The 23,531-nt window shown below is 45.4% G+C and overlaps 1 protein-coding gene and 1 long non-coding RNA gene across 2 annotated transcripts; both read right to left on the reverse strand.

Moving 5' to 3' along the window:
- Window positions 1-2,093: 2,093 nt before the first annotated feature.
- LOC125758305 (PE-PGRS family protein PE_PGRS33-like) lies at window positions 2,094-3,000 on the reverse strand (the record flags this gene model as incomplete). Its single annotated transcript, XM_049415345.1, has 1 exon — window positions 2,094-3,000. A coding segment is annotated over one exon (633 nt), but the record flags the coding sequence as incomplete, so codon positions are not given.
- Window positions 3,001-9,511: 6,511 nt separating this feature from the next.
- Window positions 9,512-19,636, reverse strand: LOC119389000 (uncharacterized). Its single transcript, XR_005182953.2, has 3 exons — window positions 19,498-19,636; window positions 15,345-15,409; window positions 9,512-9,551 (listed from the first exon to the last, which is right to left on the reverse strand). It is a non-coding gene; the product is annotated as an uncharacterized LOC119389000 (long non-coding RNA).
- Between the last annotated feature and the right edge of the window lie 3,895 nt (window positions 19,637-23,531).

Raw genomic sequence — 23,531 nt, forward strand, 5'->3', positions numbered from 1 at the left:
CTTTCATTTCTTTCGTCTTCTCAGACAAATGTGCTCTCATTTATACATATGTAGTTCGTAAAAAAATGGCGGCACCTTTTCTCATTTCTAGTCTCGCACTTTCCCAGAGTTTTCTTCTCCTTTCACGCAACCTACGACTAAAATATTCACCTCTCGAGTAGTTAGTGTTCTTCAACTTGTAACGTTTCTTTAGTATCATTGATTTCTTTTGTGAGCCGAGTAGCTTTAGGACGACCGGTCTGTTTTTATCTTTAGTTGGCCTGCCTAGGCGACGTATTCGTTTTATGGTAACTGGCTCCCAACCAAGGGTATACGCTTGATCGACGCTGCGTTCCAGTGTTTCGCAGTTTTCGCCCTCAGCCTCAGGCAATCCGTAAACAATTAGATTTGATGTTCTGCTGTGGTTTTCCAATTGGTCAACCCTATTTTCAATCTTGTAAAGGCACTTTTCAACTGCAATATGTGATTGTCGCATTAGACCACTTTTCTTCAAGTTTGGAAAGGGCGTGTATCTTTGTTTTTTCAATTCCAGGGAGCTGACATTCTTTGATATTGTCTATATTACTGGCGATATCTTTTAATTGTTTAGCAATCTGGCTGTTATCAGGGCCTCGATTGTCGTCTACGTCACCAGCCACTTTAAGAAGTTTTCATAAATATGGGTGTATGGGGAAAGCCCATCAACTCCAGGAAAGCCAGCACACACAAAGGAACTATCTGTGCTTCTGCGCAAACAGTATGGAACTATGTGCGCATCTGCGCACCCAACAGGAAGCGCACGACATACGCATGGCGGAACAGTACAGTCTACATTCGCAGCTTTACCGTTCAGAACAAGGGGAACTGCAACGCCATGTTACCCAGACGAACTGCACATGTTTGAGCTGCATTATGCGAGACGTTTGCGATCAGCACTGGCTCGTAAATGAGGTGTCGTCACTGTGGCGTATTCACTCGGAGAATCATCGCAGCAAGGCGTTTGACGTTTTTCGTGAATACCATCCGAGTCTCGGCGTTCCAGGTTGAGTTTGAGTAAGCAGTACGTGCTAGGGCCCCTTAGTTTGCGGCAAGCTACCTACCTTCAGCAATGTTCTGTGGTGCTCTGTTGATTGGGCTGATCGCACCCTTCAACTTTAACCCTTACTTGCAAATCAACGTCGATGCAAGGGTGCATAGATAATAATAATAATAATTATTGGGCTTTGACGTCCCAAAACCGCGATTTGATATGAGAGACGCGGTAGTGGAGGGCTCCTAAAATTCTGACCATCTGGCGTTCTTTAGCGTGCACCTAAATCTAAGTACACGGGCCTCTTAACATTTTCGCCTGCATCAAAAATGCGGCTGCCGCAGCCCGGATTCGATCCCGCGAATTTCAGGTCAGCAGTCGAGCACAATAACCACTAGACCACCTTGGCGGGTAAGTGTGCATGGATGTTTATTTGAAATGTGTTCGATCCGTGTGATGCGGAAGGCTACTCGGATGTTCCAGAAAACCACACGTGAATTTTCTTCGAAAATTTTTCACAAGCAGCTTTATTTCAATGTGCGTCACTGAATACTAGCAGACCCCCCCCCCCCTTGGAAAAAACAAAGCGCAGAAAAACGCGTGCTTCATCGACGGCTTAAATCTCCCCTCTTACGCGCCTACTTATCTCTCCTTAAAAGTTCAGAATTATTGAAGTGACAGCTACTGCCCGGTCATAACCTCATTTAATTACGAACTTTTCTGTGCCGCGTTTTACGGGCGCTAAGAACCAGAGAGCTGTTATCGCGCTCAGCCGCATCAAGATAATGGAGTGCGGCTAATATGTCCCCACATAGGCGCATCATTTTTTATGTGACTTGCGTCGCCCCAGCCTCGATTAAATCTGCACTTGTGACAGAATTTACATATATGTTGTAAGCTATCCAGTTACATATATGTTTCTCGCCATTTTTGCCTCTAAGGACGCGAAAATCGTCTACGCTGTGCTGTATTTTCGGTCAGAAGCTATGCCGAAAGCACTGCCGCTCAACGCCCCAATATGTCCACACAAACAAGCATGTCTTCTGTCGTTTTTGATACTTCCTTTTTTAATGTTTCCTCCCGAAAGATGTGAGAACGCGGCATCGCATGCGCCCTCTCAGCGAGCATTCCTCGGCTCAATGGAAGGCATTGTATTAGGAAGTCTGTCACCTACTAATACTGAAAATGCTCCAGCCGGTCCCACGTTAGCTCTTCCCGCAATTTCTGAAAGTAGTCCGCCCGGTCCCTCGTTCGCTCCACGAAGGCTTCTTACCAGATTACTTCTTCAATGTGCTCGAATAGTCTCCGTCAGGTAACCGAAAGCCTCTCGTAAATGCACCAGCAGGGTCTGTGTCCTCTCATGCAAAGATTCCTGGCAAAGATCCAGACACTCCACCTGACGGACCAGTGACTAGTCTGCCAGCACGACCTCCCCACCCTCCAACTGCTCCAGCACCACTCATGCCGGCTCCACCACCGTTACCACTGGCACTTGCTGCGGAGGACCCAGCACCTCCTTCCTTAAATGATCCGGCAAAACCTTCCGGAAATATTCCAGCAGTGCCTATGTCAGCTCCTCCAAAGCTTCCTGGCGAAGATGCAGATGTTCCTCCTGAGCCACCATGCCCTAGTCCGCCAGCTCCTCCAAAACTTCCTGGCGAAGGTCCGAACGCTCCTCCTGAGCGGCGATTGCCTAGGCCGCCAGCTCCTCCAAAGCTTCCTGGCGAAGATCCAGATGCTCCTCCTGAGCCGCCATTCCCTAGTCCGCCAGCTCCTCCAAAGCTTCCTGGCGAAGGTCCAAACGCTCCACCTGAGCCGCGATTGCCTAGGCCGCCAGCTCCTCCAAAGCTTCCTGGCGAAGATCCAGATGCCCCTCCTGAGCCGCTATTCCCTAGTCCGCCAGCTCCTCCAAAGCTTCCTGGCGAAGGTCCAAACGCTCCTCCTGAGCCGCCATTCCCTAGTCCGCCAGCTCCTACAAAGCTTCCTGGAGAAGATCCAGATGCTCCCCCTGGGCCATCACTGCCTAGTCCGCTAGCACTACCTGCCAATCCTCCAATCACTCCACCACCGCCTATGCCGGCTCCGCCATCGCTTCTACCGCTACTTGAGAACCCCGCCACTCCAGAGCCTTCAAGAGTCCTTTTTCTCTCTCTCGCTTCCTTCACCTTTCCTATTATCTTCTTCGCTGCTAGAACGAGCAGGCATCCTCTTTTACCGCGTTTTAGTGCGTGGGATGACATCGGCGGCAGGCAGATGCCGCCCATGCATTGAGATACCTGCGGAGGAAGCAAATTAGATTTCAATCAAATTGATCCAAATATGTTATGTTAGCTTCGTTTGAAGCAGTGTGACTTGTGGGTTAATTAGGGCCTCTGTCACGATATAATACCACGGCGAAATAAATCTGCCTTGTATTTATCTCTCATTGAAGAATATATCATTACTTTACCACTAAACATGTGGATGTTACCTCTAAATATTTTTGACCAGTTATCACATCAGTGCACGTAATTGTATTCTTCTTGATAAAATTTTCGTGAAAGTATGATGTGGGTTTATATGCACCTTCGCACATTTCTATCCACAAACGAATTACTTTCGTAAAGCTAGTATTCTTTCTGACATTCAACAGGAGCTCTTTTAATAGGCTATCGTACAATCAGGCGGCAAAGCACAATAATAAATGCACCATGTGTGAATAAGCACGTTTTCACAGGACGTCACCGTGGTAGCAGCAGTAAGAGCTTAAAGCGCCACAGTATAAGCAATATCATTATATTACAGCCGTGAATCTAACATCACCAAGTCATAAAGAGTATTTTTTCTGAAGATACGCAATGTAACGTTCTCTAACATTTGATCTGTAGTGACGAAGATGAGTGCTCCTCGGAAAGGCAGGGGGTACCATGGAGGTGGAAAAGAAAAAGACTTTGCTAAAATGGCTGCTTGGGCGAGTTGGTTCATGGTCAAGATAGATTTACCAGCGCAAAAAAGACAGGACAGCGCTATGTGTGTGTGTCCTTCCTAAATGTCCTGTCTTTTTTGCGCTGGTAAATCTATCTTGATCAAGAAAAAGACGTTTGGTTGGCTCGGAGCTTAGGCTGGTTCCGCCATTACCACGTACCTTGTAGTGACTGTTCATCTGTTTCATAAACAAGTGCTGCTCCTAAACACCTTGTTTTAGATGTGCATCTCTGTTCATGACAGACGCAAAGGAATTTTAAGAAAATCACCCTAGGACTGCTGTTACCACACGTAACTTATCAATCGTTTTACCAAGTAGGTGGGAACATCCCCAGTGTTTGGCGGCTTTCATGCTCCAATTTTTTCGTAACAAGCCACAAATATGAACAGGGACGCACAGACATAAGGGTTTGCTTGAGTATGGTGTATCGAAAGTTCTAGTTTGTTTCTTTACTGAAACAGTGTTTCTGATAGACTTGTACATTGAGAAAATGCACAAAACACCACGTAGTGCTTCTCTGCTCACTGTGTATTATAGTCAACATTGGAAATTATTTCTTTGAGAAGTGCATTTGTTTTCATATTGTCGATCTTTAAAAACACTTTCGACCAGTGTTCCTCTTCTTTACCAACCAACGCTGGTTTCGCGCTACTATCCAATAGTTTTCATGGTGCGATCACAAGCATAGTAAAGTAGATCAAAGGGGCAGAAAGTGCACAGTTCACCTTTCGCATGGTGGTGCATTGCCACTGCGTGGAAATGTCAGTGTTTTCATGCGTTACCGGTGGTACTGCTGGTACCCACTTACAGATGGCGACGATGGTATCGATGCTGTGGTACTGTGCGGTGGCAAAAGAGAGCGTTGCACAATGTTCTGATCGGGCAGCTCCAATGCGATCTCTCATATCGGGCTCCTAACAAGGTCGTCAGGAAGTGGCACTAAAGGTACCAAGGTACCGATTGACCGTCGAGTGCCGGCAGTTTAAGGTACGGGATACGCCAAAGAGCGCTTCTATCTTGCTTACCCAACTTCTAGGTAGTGCAGTAGTCATACTTTCCGTCCGCCTCTATTTCCTCAGTCCTGCATACATATACGTTGCTGCCGTCGAGTCCGTTGCTGCTCTCGCCGTTCCTTATGAATCTGTTGCTGCCGTCTCGCAGTATAGATTGATAGCCGTGCATGAGCACCGACTTTGGCGTTGGAGGCTTACGTACCTGCTGAGCTAAATCTGAGCTAGAACTAGCATAGTAAATCATCACACGACATATTAGGACATATTTTTAGTGCAAAACATTGAGAGCCTAATAGGATGGATGGATGGATGCTATGAGCGTCCCCTTTATACCGGGGCGGTGGCAGGTGTGCCACCAGGCTCGACAAAAAAAAAATTACTCTTTTTTTCCTAGCGTTGGCCTAGTGTCTTTACTTCACTTAAAACTATTTTACTCCAGAAGAAAAAAAACTTAAGTTTTCAGCTCTGTTTCTCTGCCCTTTACGGCAGAATGCCCTTATTTTTTTTCCAATATTTATTTTTGTCCTTTCTCTCTAGTTTTCTGCCACCAATACTCTAACTGTCTCTTACTTATTTCAAGCGCGGGTGTGTTCAGCTTTCCATTGTCTCTAAAACCCAAGGCGTCATGTAGGCTCGTGCCCAAACGTACACCTGGGTGGATGTCTCCGCATTCAATCAGAACATGCTCCGCCGTTTCCTGATCTTCCCCGCAGCACGTGCATTGTTCTTCTTCTTTACTGAGTCTCGCTTTATAACTACCCGTTCTAAGGCAACCCGATCTCGCTTCAAACAGTAAAGCGCTTCCCATTGAATTGTCGTAAAATGCCTCCCTCCTTATTTCATTTTTGCCATTTCGGTAGTTACTCAAAGCCGGTTTTTTCTCCATAGCTGCCATCCAGTAAATCCTCTCCGCATCTCTGACTTTTCGCTTAACGCTCTTTGTTGACATGCTGCTTACACTACCAGCCGTATATTTACTAGTGAGCCTCCTAGTTCTTTTTCTCCACTGTGTATCCACGCTCTTCTTATACAAGTAACGGAACACCTTCTCTGCCCATCTACTCTCCTTCGTATTCCTTAGCCTTTCTTCGAACCTTATTTTGCTCTGAGCCTCCCTCGCCTCAAACCCTGCCCATCCCATATCGCCCTTGACAGCCTAATTTGTCGTTTTCCCGTGAGCACCCAACGCGAGGCGTCCCACAGTCCTTTGATTTATATCCATTCCCGATTGCACCTCTGCCCTCATGCACACCACTGAGTTCCCAAAAGTACATATGCTCTGACAGTGCCCTGCGGTACGCGGCGGCGAAGGCATCGGGCCATCCGAATGAGAGACTGCTATTGGTAACCCCGAAATCGAACACCTATGGGCCGTCCAACAGCCCCACGAAGCAGCAGATAGACTTGGTCTTTCTGTTCCGACCTGGAACGGCCCACTGTATGCTAGAGGGCGTTCCGGAGGGCCTTAACAAAATTTTCCAGCCATTCATTCATCCACGGAGAGCTTGGAGCTTAAAACACCCTTAATATCTCGCAAGATATATTAAGGGTGTACGGTCCGTAGCAGGCATTAGCTCCTGAAAAATGTTATATAACATGATACTGCTTTCCTTATGAGAGTAATGAATGAGGCAAGATAGTCGGTTCATGTATCGCCTGTTTCGCCTCGACTTATGCTAGAATACAACATACGCTATTGATCGTTATTATGCGCATTATGCAAGGAGTCGTGGCTTTGCCGTCAGTAACCTCGCTGAAATAATTTGTCTGATATAAAGATCCACGCTATATAAAAAGCTTCTGCAGATATTTAATACCGGAGTCATGTAAGGACCAAACAGGCTTTTCGGGGCAATTGTATGGTGGCATAAAACACTGCGCCACCTGTACGAAATGTCATTCAATTTATACCAAGTTATTGAAATCAAGTGTTCATTCACAAAAATAGGCATATGTAGCAAACAGCGGAAAATGTATATGGTTGTAAATTATACCAGCCTTTTTCTGCATAACCACAGTACGTATCTGCGCGATACGAACGTAAAAGGGGCAGAATAAAATGTAAAAAAACGCCAGGCCAGCGCGGAAAGCGCAGCACAGTCACAGCGAAAGCTGGAAGAGCGGCTTTTCTAGAGCCCTTTATAAACTCTCTTGTGGCTACTAATACAAGCACATTAGCGTACGTACCCACTACGCCACAAATTAACGTACCCACTACGCCACAAATCATAATTTTTGGGAAGTTGGGAAGCACCCACCGCGACATTATTTGTTATTCTGCGGAGAAGCGAGGTACCATCTGTGAGGCTATATGTTCACTTTGTCATTGCGGTGGTTGATGACGATGAAGAATTATGGCTGAGCCCTTTGTAATGGGTTGGAAGCTTTAAACGACCCACTAGTTACGTAATTCATATTGTGTGACGCCCGGTCGTTATTTAACTGTCCCACCACGCTTTATAACATACGTTAACCGGAGAAACAGAGAGCGAGAGAGAGAAGTAATTAACTTTATTGAGAGCCTGAGCAAATGGATCATGGGAGCCTTATGGGCTTCCTTGGCAACCAATAGAAGTGCACTTGCCAGGAACGCACTACGCTATAAATCATAATTTTTGTGAAGTAGGGAAGCAGCCACTGTGCAATTTTTCGTCATTCTGCGGAGAACCGTGGTACTCGCTAAACACCTGTAAGGCATTATGTGCACTTTGTTGATGCTGTGGCTTGTGACGATGAAGAATTATCGCAGACGCCTTTGTAATGGGTTGGAAGCACTCAATAACCCACTCGTTGCGCAGTTTGCATTGTGTGACGCCCAGTTACAGAAATCGCGTTTGTGGTACGCTGGTTGTTATTTTAGTCTTCTACCCCACTACATTACATATGTTAATGTGGTTCCTTCCCGACATGACGCCTGTATAGGGTATTTTTGCAACGCAGTTTCAAGCACCGGCATGGCCCCGAGGTAGAACACTGGGCTCCCACGCAGAGGGCCCAGGTTCGAACCTCGTTCCATCCTGGAAATTTTTTCTTATTTCCTTTTTTTTCTTATTTCGTGCGCTAGTGGTTGCGGACACCAGCGGCGGCGGCGGCGGACAACTACGGCGCCAAAAACGGCCGTTGAAATGAGCTCATAACAGCTTTCGCTGTAAGAGGAAATTGATGTAATACATACCTGATGGCCATGGTTGCGACCGCCTGGAACCTGAAACAAATACGGCGCCAGATAAGAAAATTAGCTGAGTGAGTGCCATAATATTCAATCCCATATAATGCTGTCTGTTAGTTCTCAGTAATATTGTGTCTAACAAAGAAAAAACGAGCCCTTAAAAGCAATATTTCCTTAATCCCATATAATGTGAGTCCAAGCACGTTAGCGTGACTGACCCCACTATTAAAGAGTTCGAATAGAAAAATAATATTCATAATGGAAACTGTAGCAGCTTCTTGAACTAATGCTTCTAATACACGATGCCACGAAGAAGTAACAATGGTATTTGAAATTTGCTCTCTCTAGAACGAAATGTTGTAGCCAGTAACAGGACTCAGACTTCTAAATGAGGAAAATAATCTATTTCGCGTGTTATAGTGTCCCGGCACATAATCTTCAGATTCTCATCAAAGCTCCTGCGCTATTGTTATGCGACTTGGTGTCAAGAAACTGAAAGTCAACGTATGGAACAATCTCACACGCATTCGCAATTTCTTGCTACTTATGTAGGATTTAGATGTAATGTAAACAACTGGCATTGTGAAACAAGTAGGTAAGCTACAGAGGAGTGAAACGGGTGCATCACATGCATTTGTAGGCGCCACACCTGTGAACAGGAGTCACATAATCCTGTTAAAGCAAATCGCAAGCCAGATGTAGAGACATTAGACTAGCGAGTGTCATTGTGACCGAAGTGTGAGAGATGTGGATGCTGAGGAATATAATGTAGGCCGCTGCACGCTAGCTGGTTCGCAACATTGAATACATAGGCGAGCGGCCCCCAACCCTTGCGTAGCCATTAACGTTATACACCAATAAAACGTATATACGTACTTCCTTTGTTAATACGACCGAGCAGCGTTAGCTAATTTTACCTAAGCAATGAGGGACGCTGCCAGTATAAAGTGGCGTCTGCCGGTGCTGCTAAACAAGCTACGTGAACTGACATTCAGCATACGCCTATGCCAGAATTCACGTGTTCACGCGACCAAAGTGGTGAGTCATCGGGCCACTGACAATGCATAAGAACTCTTTGCCTCATATGTCGTCGTATTACACCTAAACTAGCTGCCCTTGAATTTCACATGGCGGAGTATCAAAATTGTACGTGTATTTCTTTTAGAGCGCGAGATGTAAACGCCATCCGTTAATTTTGGCTGCAACGCGTACAAATGTACTCGTAAGCAAGGGGCTCCTTCTAATAAGCCCACTCTCTACAAAATTTCTGACAAAGTTAATCGAGTTGTTTACTTACAGAGCAGGGTGCTCCATCCATCTCCTGCTGATATGTAATAGCTGTATGTAGCTTGATAGCGGCATACAAGGGTAGTAGCACGGAGTAGCCACAGCTGTCTGAACAGAAAAAAAGGAAAACTATCTATAGGCAAACGTATAGTACACCGTGTCTCGCAGTCTTTCGACCTAAGTAAATTTGTGCAAGCTTCTTGTAGCAGTGCTTCTACGAAGAGACCCCTGAAAGGCATCACATTTCGAAGGTTGTTGTGGGCAACGCGACATGCCCCATCGCAGTGCTTGAAAGTGTCAACACGTTCCTCTGCTGTTTTCAAAGAAACATTGCAAACAAATTCTAAGTTTTAGTATTGCACAAAAAGCGCGGCCTCTATGTAGCCGAAGAGAGCGCACCTGGCTGTTTCGTGTATGGTACAGCAAAATAATCTATATCACATTGCGCGCAGTTATTTCCCTACAGAACGAAAGAGAAAATCTTCATGAAATCAGCAAACATGCCGCCTGCACGTTTGTAAAAGCAGTTAATTGCAAAAGAAAGTCATAAAGGCACCGTCAGAACATTCACCATTGCAAACCAATCAGCAAAACGCCTATAATGCAGTAGTGTTCATCGCAATGCAATGTACCATCTCCGGGTAGATGCTCTTGAAATTGTGCAATACGATGTCTCTCACCAGGGCGTCACATTTAAAGAGAGAGCACACAAGTACTATGCACGAACTAAAAAGCAGTGAATGAGCGCGCCGTCAAAGGAGGAAACAGACCACGCGCTTCTAGCACTCGAAATTTCAGGGGCGAAAGACCCGGAAGAGCACAACATCGGATGGTTACGACGTCAAAATCTATGACACTGTGAAGGTATGTGCTTTGAAAACGTAACTTTACGTGATGGCGTTTTCGGTTATGGGACATATCCAGCTTGCGGTGTTGCAAAAGCGTGTGTGGTCGACTATCTGCGGGCTCATACGTTCTAACACCAGAGACCTATTTGTGAAACCTAGAAACAATATGGTCGGTTCTGTGTACTACAATATACTTGTCTCGCCCGGTCAATTTTGGTTTACTTAATATTAACGCGCTAGGAACGCTAGAAGAACACTAAGCTGACATAATGCAATATAATAAGCACAAAACGAAACAATGATGAGTTCAGAAAATGTCACAAATTGTGGCAAACACTCACACCTGTCCCTTCTACCCACTTACGAAATGCAATTACCAGAGGGCAACACTTTGACATTTCATTAATCTAACTTAAAAAAAAATACGGACAGATTTTCTGACGAAAGCATCATTACCATAAATTCATTCACGATTTGTGAAATATCTTGCTGTCGCTTATTGTTCATTTCATTATGATGTTATATGAAATACCTTATTCGTATAAGAATGCGACACGTGGCATACGTCTATGCATTTTGCCCGTACATGTGCAATGTACAATGCATTTCTATTTGTGTTCATTTTTCTTGCTGCAACTACTCTCATGCTTACCTGTGTCATGCTGACCTGTCCCCTTCAAAGTATTCTCCGCGGAGCGCAAAGCAGTAGTCCGAGCTTTTATGCCTTTCCAGGAAAACATGGGGGGGTCTCTTTTTCGCCATCGACTTGAAAAATCCTTTCCACAGCCTCGACCGCATTATGTGCCGTATCTGAATTGCATTTTAGATGCGAAGTAGCTTTTGCTCGGGGCTGTGTCCGTCTTTCCATAGGCGACCGTCCGCTCGGGAACCATATGTGCTGGCATGCGCTAGCGCATTCGGGCCTTTGTAAGGGGCTGGGTAAGACTCTGTGGCCTCTCTCCCTTACACTTTCTGAGCAATCATGTGATGGAGTCGGGGAACGAGATTCTGCAGACGCTCTATAAACGCACGTGCTCCCGTGTGGCGTGATCCAACAAGAGTTCGGGACGAGTAACAGCAACAGCAACTACAGTGAATTCATGGTGTGCTCCACTTGCAAGGACGCGTTAACATCGGGCAAGGTGCCCGTGATGAACGGAACGGATGGTGTAACTTTTTTTTCATTTCCTTTTCGCCGTAGGGTACAAGAAAGAGTGGTAGGGGGCGAGGTGAGGGCTATAGCGTCGGTGAGGAATTGTTGAGCTGTTTTTTTTCGACACAGAAATTAGACGGCAGAGTTCGCACGTGAGCCCTTGCGTCACGGTGAAGTTTCCAATCTCCCACACGTTTGGCTCTTTTTCGTGAGATGTGTTGTTTTCAATGTCTGCAAAGTGCTTCTGTCGCGTTCAGCGTTGCCGTTCTGGCCCGTACGAACAAAATGGGTGTCAACCATCCCTGTGTGGTCAAAAATGTGATCGCCATTGCCTTGTCGACCAATCCCAATCTTTGCGGTTTAGCCTTCATTGGTCGTGACTTGGAGACGGCAATATACTAGCACATGTTCTTGTTCTACTGCGAAAATTAAACTCCTGCATCTTGTGGAAACTAATGTTGTCACAACCAACGAATGCGAATTTTGCGAAGAGATAACGTAGCGAGTGCACAAGGAAGAACACCGGAGCCAGTCTCAGCCTTTATTAAACAGCCCTCGTGCATGCGTTGTGCAGTAGATAGATTCCTCTGAAACACAGAATTCTCACAACTCTAAGCGTTAGGAAAACGAGCGTAACATGTATACTGGCCACGAAAACGGTAAACTCACGAAAACTGCACTGCTTACCATAAGATACATGTGTTCAAAACACGAGTTCTCAGCCAACAGAAAACGCATTGGTTGGTTTTGGGGCGTTAAACCCCAGAATTATTAGTATGAAAACGCATTGGGATGGAGAGCAAGAGTTCGTCCTGCACTAGGAGGCACTTACTAACTAATACTAGTAGGCGGGTCGAGAAAAATACCGTCTTCGCAGTCGAAAGAATAGTCAACACCTATATATAACACGAGAAAAGTATATTCACAAAAAAAGGCCAAAATGAAAAAAAAATCGCGCGAGTTCCACACCGTGAAAACGGTACAAACTGCGGGCAGAGCTGAGAATTCGCCTGGCCCTGTTGACGCTTGGTTATCCGAGTCAAAGCTGGGGGTTCTCCCGCCTTTGATGGCGATCGGCTTGCGTGAGCCTTCCGAAAATGAGGGTTACCTCACATTCGCTGGCCTTTCGGCTCCTATTCCCTATTTCGTAGATCTGCGTCTAACTTCTGGCGCTGCCGTTTCGTTGTCGCTTAGCATGCTCGGACAGACGAATTAGCTCTTCGGGGACGCTGGCTTCGGGGGCAAGCGCGCACTGGCGTTCCAAACGTGCAACCTGCGCGGCGTCCATGGATTCAAAGGAAACCTTCTCATTTAATGCAGTGGCGCCCTCTGTTGAGCTATTTTGGTATGGACTTGTAGGGACCTCTTCCCAATAATTTTTTCGCATCGTCGGTATAACACATTCGTAGGCTTCTGTTCAGTTCACCTCAGATAAGCATGAGGGCGCGCCCATCAGTTCTCCGATGTATTACATCAGAGAACTGGATATTTCCAAACGTAGACCAATACAGTGGGAGTGGAAATCAAACATCAATAACCTTGTTCACCAACTCGTTTCCGCTTGCGCTAAAAAATAGGTTATTGAAATTCTTGCTTTCAGAAGCAGTAAAGCATCAAACATTTCTTTTTGAAACCCATAGAGCGAATAATTTTCCACAAATGATGGCGGAATAAGGAACGGTAAAAGAAGTGAAATGCGACGTTGAACCACCTCTCGAACAAAGGGATGTGTCAGATCGGGTGAGTAAATAAACGTGTGGCTAATTGCCATATAAACAAATGCGCAAGACCAAAGCCCTTTCGATGTATTAATTGGGGTTCAAAAAATGTGCGTGTCTCCGAGAACAGCATCCTCTTTTTTGTACTGACAGATACTCTTCCTCTGAAGACATAGCAAAAGACTCTTTGTTCCCTAGGACGTAAATTGCAGATTGTGCAAAAAGCCGTGGACTATGGATTATTGTTTATTTATTGTTGTGATGCCGTGTTCTTTCGTGATGTTCTGCAGCGAACACTTTAAAAGGCGTTGAAGTCAACCCTGTAAAAATTAGGTACCTTGATGTGACAAAAGACAGGACAATACCCTATGACCTCATCTTCCTTACTGTTCTGCATAATCGCTGGCGAGCAAGATTGATTGACAGAAATGCAGAACCTCCGCAATCAATAAAAAAATGGTTGATCCCTCCGTCATAGGAATCGGAATAACACGAAAGTGAAACTTTCCCTTATAGAAGTAAGTGAATGTTTAATGTACATTGATATAAGAGAGTTTTCACAATGTATACTGATGTCTGGCAGATATAGCACCGCTTAACTTGGATGCACCCGCTTTGATGCTTGTTGGTACATCTCCATACGTAATCAGAGAATGAGTTGTGATAGCCGGAAGAGCGTCGCATATTGGACGCAGAACTTCGTGTCATCCCGCTGCATGTTAAAATGTGATTGAACAGTATAGTATACGGCCGAACTAGAGGGAAACGCAAAGCGCGTCGTGCCGCCTCCCGGCCGCGATTTTTCTCGGGGCGAGCGCGTGAGCGGGGAACACGGTGTTACAGCCAGCTGAGGCAGGCGCGCGTCGCAGAGCTATTTTTGGTTTGATTATCGTGATGCTGTGAGCGACGCCGACGCTTTTACGACGCTTGCGCTGAGGTTGCCACCTCGCGGTGTGTTAGGGCATTGACAAAATTGCGCTTCTATTGAAAACGCGTCGAATGGGACGAACGTGTAACGCGTTGCAGGTACTAATCACGGTAGCCAAAGTAATGATGAATTACTTTAGTTTGCCGCTCCGAGAGGGCAACACCACGCCACCGACAGGGAGAGTCGTAGATATAAAAGGCGCGTTTGTAAAGTCTGTAGAGTCTGTGACCGTGGCGCAGTGGATAGCACGCCCGGCATCTGTTGTTGCGGACCGAGCCGTCGTGGGTTCCATGCCCATTGACGGAGCTTTTTTTCTTTGCCATCTGATCGTGTACATTTTTTCGACGTCATTTCCGTGACGGAAATACGTCACTGAAATCTTGGTGGACCCCGGCCTAAAACAATTTCGTGTTAAAAAAACGTTGCCCAGGAAAAAGTAATTCAAATTATGGGATATATGAACGCTCTAGTGACTCTATAGGCTGTTTAGTGATGCTCTGGACGTGTTTTATATGTGTGTAAATATGCCTGCTTATTAATCTTTGAAATGTCAATCTAGGTGCAATGGTTTTCTTCCCTGTAATAAAGAGAAAAAAATGAGTGCGTGGTCTAATGTTGAAGACATTCGCTTTCGGACCGGTGAGATTATTCGCTTGCGGACCGGTGTATTATTTTTTGTTCACGTCAGATGGTTCCTGTTTTAGTACTGTGAGGGTGACGCCAAGCAGGACAGGAGACGAGAGCCCAGGCCTCCCAAGCGCTCCGCACTTTAAGGAAGAACTGTCGTGCGGACGGTGCTCGTGATAATGCGGTCATCTCCATTCCGTAAACGGAGTCCTTCTGAGACAATATGATTTCTTGTCGTGTTACTACTACACGAACAAATGAAATGATCGGCTCGAGATCAAGATATATGCCTATTTAGTTTTTCTAAATGGACACATGTTGGGCTTTTACACGCGAAAACCACCATATGATTATTAAGCACGCCGCAGAGAGGGCCTCCGGAAATTTCGATCGTCTCGTGTTCTTTAACGTGCACTGACATCACACAGTACATGAGCCTCCAGCATTTCGCGCCCTTTAAAGTGCGACCGCATAGGCCGGGATCCAAAACGCGCATTTAGCTTTTCTTGTCCGTGCGATATTTGCACTAATAAGACATCCAACACTTCACTTCGTTGACTGACTGCGTAACAGCTGCAACAGTGATTACATGGACCGATCTTATAATGAATTAGAAGGTGTACTTACTATTTGTTGTGGAGCAAGACGGTAGCAGAATTCACTCAATGAATAGGCGGGGCAGTACGACAGGGCTGTTAAAAAACAACGCAGGCACTCTGCATTTACTGGAACGATGTCAATATCTTAAAGAACACTTTCTGCGTAATATTTTACTTGATAACTAAATATTAACACTTCCGCTCACAAGACACCCGTTCTTGTGTACAGTGTTAATTCCTTTTATATACGATGTCTATTGGTGCTTCAGCATACGATCAAATATTCTCTTATGCTATAGCAATATATGGGTCAAAATTTGTCATCTATAATCGATAAGGCCTAATTGCAGTGCTGTTGAAATGTCGGAGAAACAAAAACCCACAAGCAATACCAAGATCGCAACAGTGAAGACACTAGAAGTGAAATATCCATGTTTGGTATTTATTTATTTATTTTTTTATTTCAGTACCTTCAGGGCCCGAAGGCGTTACAGAAGGGAGTGGGTAAGAGTATACATAGTAATAAAAAAATAAGAGTGAACAAAGAAAAATGCTGCTAAGAGTAAACATCGCATTCAACAGCAGCCTTAAAAGCAGTGACATCGGTCAATTGGGCAACAGAGGAGGGTAGGTGGTTCCATTCGTTCGAGGTAGTGGGAATAAAGGAATCGTGAAAGAACTTGGTATGTGAAAAAGGAATGTGTACTTTGTGGGGATGGTCACATCTATATGACATGTAGTGTGGTTTGGAAGGAAGGTCTTGTTTTAGTTGTGGATTGTGGTAAATTTTATAAAAAAGAACAAGACGAGACACTTTCCTGCGCGAACAAAGAAGTGGAAGGCCCAAAACTGTTTTCATAGATGATACACTAGATGTGCGTGCATAGTCTGAAAGGATGAAACTTGCACTCCGATCTCAGCAAACGCGGAAAATTAACATGCACATTACTCAGAATCATAGGGCGATGAAGAATAATTACCACAAAATGCCGAGTACTGCGAAAGCAACGAAACCTATTAAATCATAGACTTACAGATTGCCCCACGAAATCGAGCTATTACAGCTCCGCAGAGATCCTTGTTAATTGAAGGATTTTAGAATTGAAGTACACGTTTTGCGCACACTGAGTTATAGCAGTCATCGTTTTTATTGCTATTGTAATGTCCTCGCTTGAGATTTTTGACTGTCGAAATACGAGATGATTAGCTGAGCACTCGGCCTCCACACGTTCATGAAAGTCAAAACAAAATTATGGTCAGATCAATATCCTTTTTGATGTCTTTTATTGCACGCCAAGGAGAGCAATATTATCTGGAAGATGTCATCCATGAAAATGGATAGTCACCAACGTCGTGCTTTTCGGAGGTCGCGTGAGTAATGTGTGCAATAGAAAATTTCCAGGTGAATATATGAATTTTTAATTTCACTGCTATTCCTATGAGAATTGTTTTGCACAAGATGGCTTTGAAAGTCCGTGTGCTCAGCGACAGAACTTCGTAGAAAACTCGTGGACAAATCAAGCATTTATTCGAGACGGCTGAAGTATAAGAGCATTAGGGTTGCCGTAATGGGTGCATACATACATATATATATATATATATATATATATATATATATATATATATATATATATATATATATAATATTATTGAGAACTAACAGACAATAATGCCAAGGAAAGTATAGGGGTGTTTTTAGTAATAAATGTAAGGTAATTGTGAAGAAAGAAAAGTGGACGAAAGATAGCTTGCCGCGGGCAGGGACCGAACCTGCGACCTTCGAATAACGCGTCCGATGCTCTACCAACTGAGCTACCGCGGCGGCCATCCCCCCGTCCACCTTATAGGGTTATATGTGTGCATTTAAACGTGGGAGGCGTCAGTCAGCGCCGCCAGTAGCCATGACGGCGAGTGTGGAACACTCTTTTTCTGCCTTGTTGGCGTCACGTAGCACGTGAACTTATTACGAGCTGGCAGCTGACCAATAATCCCTCGGATACTACCCGAAAGCATCAAGTCTGCCAGAACGAGACCCTCGCTATGAATGAAGGAAAGAAGTGTTAATTTCAAGGGCTCGTTTTCTTTGTTATACGCAATATTAATGAGAACTAACAGACAATAATGCCAAGGAAGTATAGGGGGTGTTTTTAGTAATAAATGTAAGGTAATTGTGAGAAAGAAAAGTGGACGAAAGATAGCTTGCGCGGGCAGGGACCGAACCTGCGACCTTCGAATAACGCGTCCGATGCTCTACCACTGAGTTACCGCGGCGGCCATCCCCCCGTCCACCTTATAGGGTATATGTGTGCATTTAACCCTTTCAGCCCTGGATTTTTTATATTGGCCGGATACATTTTTTGTGCGTGTTTTCCTTATAGTCAGGACCTCAGAAGACCAAAAACGAAAACTAGAGACAGTGGTGCAAGTATTTATGGATTAATTAGCATGAAATCAATTAGGTCATCAGAGCTCAGTGGTTGTGAAATTAGGAAAATGGCTTCTTTATTTCTGCTACTCGCTAGAGTACACAAAATGTGAACCACGTCTCAATTTTCAGTGTGATACTCCTTGAAACAGCTTCTGTACGACGTCCCGAAAACGGCGCTTAGCCGCCTCACCTGACTCGCTTTGGCGTCACCCATGACTTCGGTCAAGCTTCTTCTTCTTTGTGGCTCCCAGCTCCGCAAATATGTCGCAACTTTGGCGTCAATCACAGTGGGGATCATTGAAGAAGTATTTTCCCAAGAACGAGCAGTTTTCGTTTCGTTTCCGAGGTGCTAGGGGAACTTTTGTGCGGTGTCGTCAATTGACGACGCCAGGGCCGAAAGGGTTAAACGTGGGAGCGTCAGTCAGCGCCGCCAGTAGCCATGACGGCGAGTGTGGAATACTCTTTTTCTGCCTTGTTGGCGTCACGTAGCACGTGAACTTATTACGAGCTGGCAGCTGACCAATAATCCCTCGGATACTACCTGAAAGCATCAAGTCTGCCAGAACGTGGGTCTGCCAGAGCGAGGGTCTCGTTCTGGCAGACTTGATGCTTTCAGGTAGTATCCGAGGGATTATTGGTCAGCTGCCAGCTCGTAATAAGTTCACGTGCTACGTGACGCCAACAAGGCCGAAAAAGAGTGTTCCACACTCGCCGTCATGGCTACTGGCGGCGCTGACTGACGCTCCCACGTTTAAATGCACACATATACCCTATAAGGTGGACGGGGGGATGGCCGCCGCGGTAGCTCAGTTGGTAGAGCATCGGACGCGTTATTCGAAGGTCGCAGGTTCGGTCCCTGCCCGCGGCAAGCTATCTCTTCGTCCACTTTTCTTTCTTCACAATTACCTTACATTTATTACTAAAAACACCCCCTATACTTTCCTTGGCATTATTGTCTGTTAGTTCTCATTAATATTGCGTATAACAAAGAAAACGAGCCCTTGAAATTAACACTTCTTTCCTTTCTATATATATATATATATATATATATATATATATATATATGTCAATTAGCAAAAAAATTTTGTTTTACTTGAACGACAGTCCTCCGCTGTAGGCACAGCTAGTTCATCGATTGGGTTTGGTAGACCAGTTTTCAGATTTATGTTTACCATTTCGCCACGCAGTGTTAAGTACTATCAATGCAACATTCGAAACATATATTTAAATGTGTCATATTGTCCATGCTGCTTAACGAATGAAGGACACCTAAAAAGCTCTGCATATGTGCGTAGCTGTACTTCCAATAAATATTTTTCATTGATAGCATGCTGCGTACCAACACTCTTCAATTCAACAACAGAGCGCAGTCAAGAATATAGCTGTAGATATAAAAATGTAATCGCAGCAAGAGCACACAAAAGCTGTTTGCGATTTTACTAGTTAACAGCACTAAATCTGTTTCTGGCAAACGAAATTTACACCGTCACGTGTCGCGAAAACTTTACCTGACACTGCGGCAACTATTTGCAGGCTTTTTTGAGATGCGTAAAAAGCCTATTTCTATATCGAATATTCATCCTTGAAATAAACTAAATTATACTTTGATGTACCAAAAAAGGACACAAATGTGCATATCGATGTTTCTAGCGAGCGACAGCAAGGCTGGCGACTGTAATTCAAACAAGAAATTTTTCTTCCTACGTTCCAAATTTTTTCATAAAATCTAAGCCACGAATATTTCTAGACTTACCATAGAACACAAGAACTGACAGTAGTTTTCGAACGGTTGCCATGTTTGCTAGGCAGTGCTTCGCTGAGTGTGTAGGACACAACGGTGCTCTGCTGGTTTTATGGTTTGGTGTATTCGGGGCGAAGTGACGCAAGATGTCCTGTCTTGTTCTTCGTCCAACAACGGAAAAGTTCACGCTGCGCTATACGTTTTGTTTACTCCCGTCCCATTGCTGGAACACACGTGCATCTCTCGAACAATGGCATTAGTTATTTAGGTACATTTCTTTCAAGACAGCTGAATAGCGACATTGATGTTTGTTTATTGACGGTATACGGATTGGTAACTTTCATAGCTTGTACCAATGGGCTGGGACACCTGCGTTCCCGCTTACTGCAGGAAACTAAGGCATTCAAAACATGCAGCTAAATGATTCGTTAGGCTCTGGTTATTCCACAGCAAAAGTCGCTAAAATTATCTTTAAATAAAGAAAACCGTCTCATTGGTAACATACCGCAAAAACTTCTCATCGGTTCTCCAGTCACTGAAATGTGTAAGTTAATTAGGTCTTGCTTTCTGCGCACACTCAGTATTGTATCAATGACATTCCTTAATGATTGTTCTAACATATAAAACTTGTATGGCGATATGTATGGCACAAACAGTCTGATCGCAACACTATTCATGCAAAAAAAAAAAAACGTGACATCATTTGACGAACACTTAAACGTTTTTAGACGGTGCCTGAAACAATCAAAATGGTGCTGAAAAGTTCATAATGAAGGGACCTGGAGGCAGCGCTTTCTGCAAATATTAGTTGCAGAAAGGTTTCGGAGGGGGCGTGGGAGGTTCAATATATTGATTTAGAAGAAAAACAAGAAGACGGTGGCTTTCGCCTTCGAGTCGACTGAGGTGTTACATTAAGGAACCTGTGAGTTTTTCTTTTCTGTTTTGCGCGTGGCGGTTTCAATGCGCGCTGCTGTCGCGCACTCAAACGAACAAAACAACTAATGGGCGGCGAGGTTTGCTGAAAAGTCATAGCCAAAAGAATGGATTCCTTACAATGTGCCAGCTCGCTCAGCGTCCGCAACGTGGTTTCATAGACAGCTGCCCAAATGGGCACGTATTCAGAGAAATGAGATGGAGCGGGGGGGAAGCAGGGAAGTCAGCCAGAGTTTTGCCAGCCCAATGCAATTCATGGTATCCTGCATTATTGCGCCACCCCCTTTCTTTCTTATTCTTTGTCATCGAGTACCCCGCAGCGCCCAAATGTGTAATAGTACACTGTTAAAAAAATGCAGCGACCCTCTCTCCTTTAAAGGAGAAACGGCGATGTCCCCAATGTTCGTCTTCAAATGGAGAAACCGTTCCTCCCTTTTCAATGGCGAAACCGTGAAAATCAAGATGGCTGATGCCAAGCCAGTGAAACGAGCAATAGATTTAGGCCTAGCGAGTGCATCGGTTCTCGACTGATAAAGACTATGCGGCACTGGCAATCACAAAAAACGGTCCCGCTGAGCTTAATATCGAACGATATGACAATAAAATCAAGGAGACAAACCTGTAGTGATGAAAACCTCGCGAAACGGCACGACGGAACTCGTACGTTTCGCTCGGCCAGCGAGACGGCGTTCACTTTAAAAGAGACGGATACTGCAAAGGGGCTCTGACCCGGAGTAGGTGGTAGCTGGCGCCATCTAGAGGGATTAAACAATACTAAAAAAAAACATGGCTGATCCCTCCGTCTTAGGAATCGGTATAACACGAAAGTGAAACGTGTCTTCACAGATGTAGTGCTTATTGTGTAGTGATATATGAGAGCTTGTACAATGTCTATTCGTGTTTGGCAGCTATGGCACCTTTGACGTGGATGCACCCATGTTGACAGCATGTCTCTATCGCGACGACTAACGCCCATGATCATGATTAAACCGTTGTGGTAGCTGACGGTGTGAACATTAATTTGGACACAGCGAATCGTGAATCCCGCGTAAGGATGATATCAACAAGCTCATAATCAACATTGGTACCCGGTATGCACTTCTTCAAAGCGTCGTCAATTAAGGAGATAAACGGCACGGTGTGCGCTTTCTAGTAATGAGTAGCCGACGCCTGTGCTCATGCATACATAACACACACTGCGCTCCAGCAACACGGGAGGTAGAGATTCGTGGCATGAGCCGCAAACGCGTGCGTCCCGCTGGCCTCTGTCTCGCAGGCGCTGCTCTCGCTCCACCAAGGCACGACGTTCGCCCGTCGAAATCGCGTCCTTTCTGCAACGCATATTGCAGCAGTTTTGTTAGTCGGTGCTCTCGCAATTGAAGCAGTCGGCCGCGGAGAAATCCCGTTGGTGCACGTGGAAGCTGCACTACTACGATGAGCCGACGCACGCTAACACGAAGCCAAAGGCAAAGAACGTAACTGCGTCAAGGGTGCCTCGGTGACGCCAGCGCGGCCAGCCTACCTCTCTGGTGTCGAGACGCTTTAACCATGACCTCCGATATCGCGTGCAATCTCGGAGTAAGTGCTAGTAGTGTCGATCGTGAAGCATTACTTCTTTTCACACCTCACAGACGGCGGCACCGCGCCGCTCCGCCCGCCGCGAAAGAGAATGTATGAGAGATATAAGGCGCGTTCGCGCCGCGCCTAGCGTCTCTCGAGTTAGCTTAGTCGGTATGGTGTCGGACGCTTGCCGTCGCGGCCGCGACGTCATGGGTTCGATTCCCAGCGGGGTATCTTTTTCTTGTTTTTTTTTCGTTCTCACCCATTGGCGTCCATTTTATGAACGTCATATCCGTGACGGATGTACTTGGTGGACCCCGGCATAAAACACTTTCGTGTTAAAAAAAGTTGTTTCTGTCAGAGGCGGCGTACGTTGATACTGCACACGGCATTTCGGGGAGGTACGCCCATTCATGGATTACTCAAGGACACCAGAAAGTTGATACAGCTTTTATTAATACGCACACGTTCACTATACACACACATAGTACACACAATGAATTCAGTACATACACAATTCATTCCCATGTATAAAACCTATAACATGAACAATTTACTACAGACGCATACGTGCAGACGTTTACACATACCCCTCTCTGAAGCGCTGGCCCTTATATAGTCACTGAATTACAGTGGACAGTGGAGGAAGGAATAAAATAAGGAGAGGCATTTACGTCACATTTCTTGAAGCCGGAAGTAGGGAAGGGTAGAGAAGGCTCCTCCTCGCAAGGTTGGGCACGCTAACTCGCTGACGCATGCGTCGTTAGCGCCTGCAGAGCGTCGGGGCGCCGTCAGCTGACAGACAGGCCGAATAACGAAGCATGTGATTGTATCGAAGGAAGAACAAAGGAGCGGCAATGCCTTCTTGCAGTATGCCCGGGTGCCGCTCGCGCGCGATAAGAAAGGAACCGGGCGTCACCTTCCACGCATAAGCGTATTGCATTTGCTTGACGCATGATCGAATGTAAACGCATGCGCTAGCTCTCAGAACATAATGCACGATACTGCATGCGTGAGCGTAGTGTTCCTCTGCTTATTCATGGCTGTAGAACATGCTGTAGAGGAATGGAAAGCTGGGCCAGTTGGTGACTCTCCTTGACTATTAAAACACAGCGCAACGACGACGCAGACGACACGATCATTGCGCTGGTGTTTGTCTTTTCGTCTTCTTTGTCCACGTCGTGGTTGCGCGGTGTTTCAATTTATTCGTGGCTGTTTGTCCATTTAATATTAATGTATGCGAATGCGCGTGTGTATTGTTGCATGCTTTCAAACAGCTTTCCCAAAGATCCCCGTCGTCGGAGGCTATGGATCGAAGCCATAAGACCCGGTCAACGCGACTGGGAACCGGCGAAGTCGGCTTGTGTGTGCTCAAAACACTTTGCACTTGAACACTTCAATCGGGCGTCGTCGCTGGTAGTTCGCATCCACGAGGATGCCGTCCCTGCCCCGGTGAGAGACCGCAATAACTGCGCCCTGGAGATTTTCCAATAAATTTCCAACTCTGTGCTTCATGTTTATTCAGCTGAATGCAAGAAAGCAATGGTGGAATT

The sequence above is a fragment of the Rhipicephalus sanguineus genome, chromosome 4, assembly GCF_013339695.2.
Source record: "Rhipicephalus sanguineus isolate Rsan-2018 chromosome 4, BIME_Rsan_1.4, whole genome shotgun sequence".
In the NCBI taxonomy this organism is placed as follows: domain Eukaryota; kingdom Metazoa; phylum Arthropoda; class Arachnida; order Ixodida; family Ixodidae; genus Rhipicephalus; species Rhipicephalus sanguineus.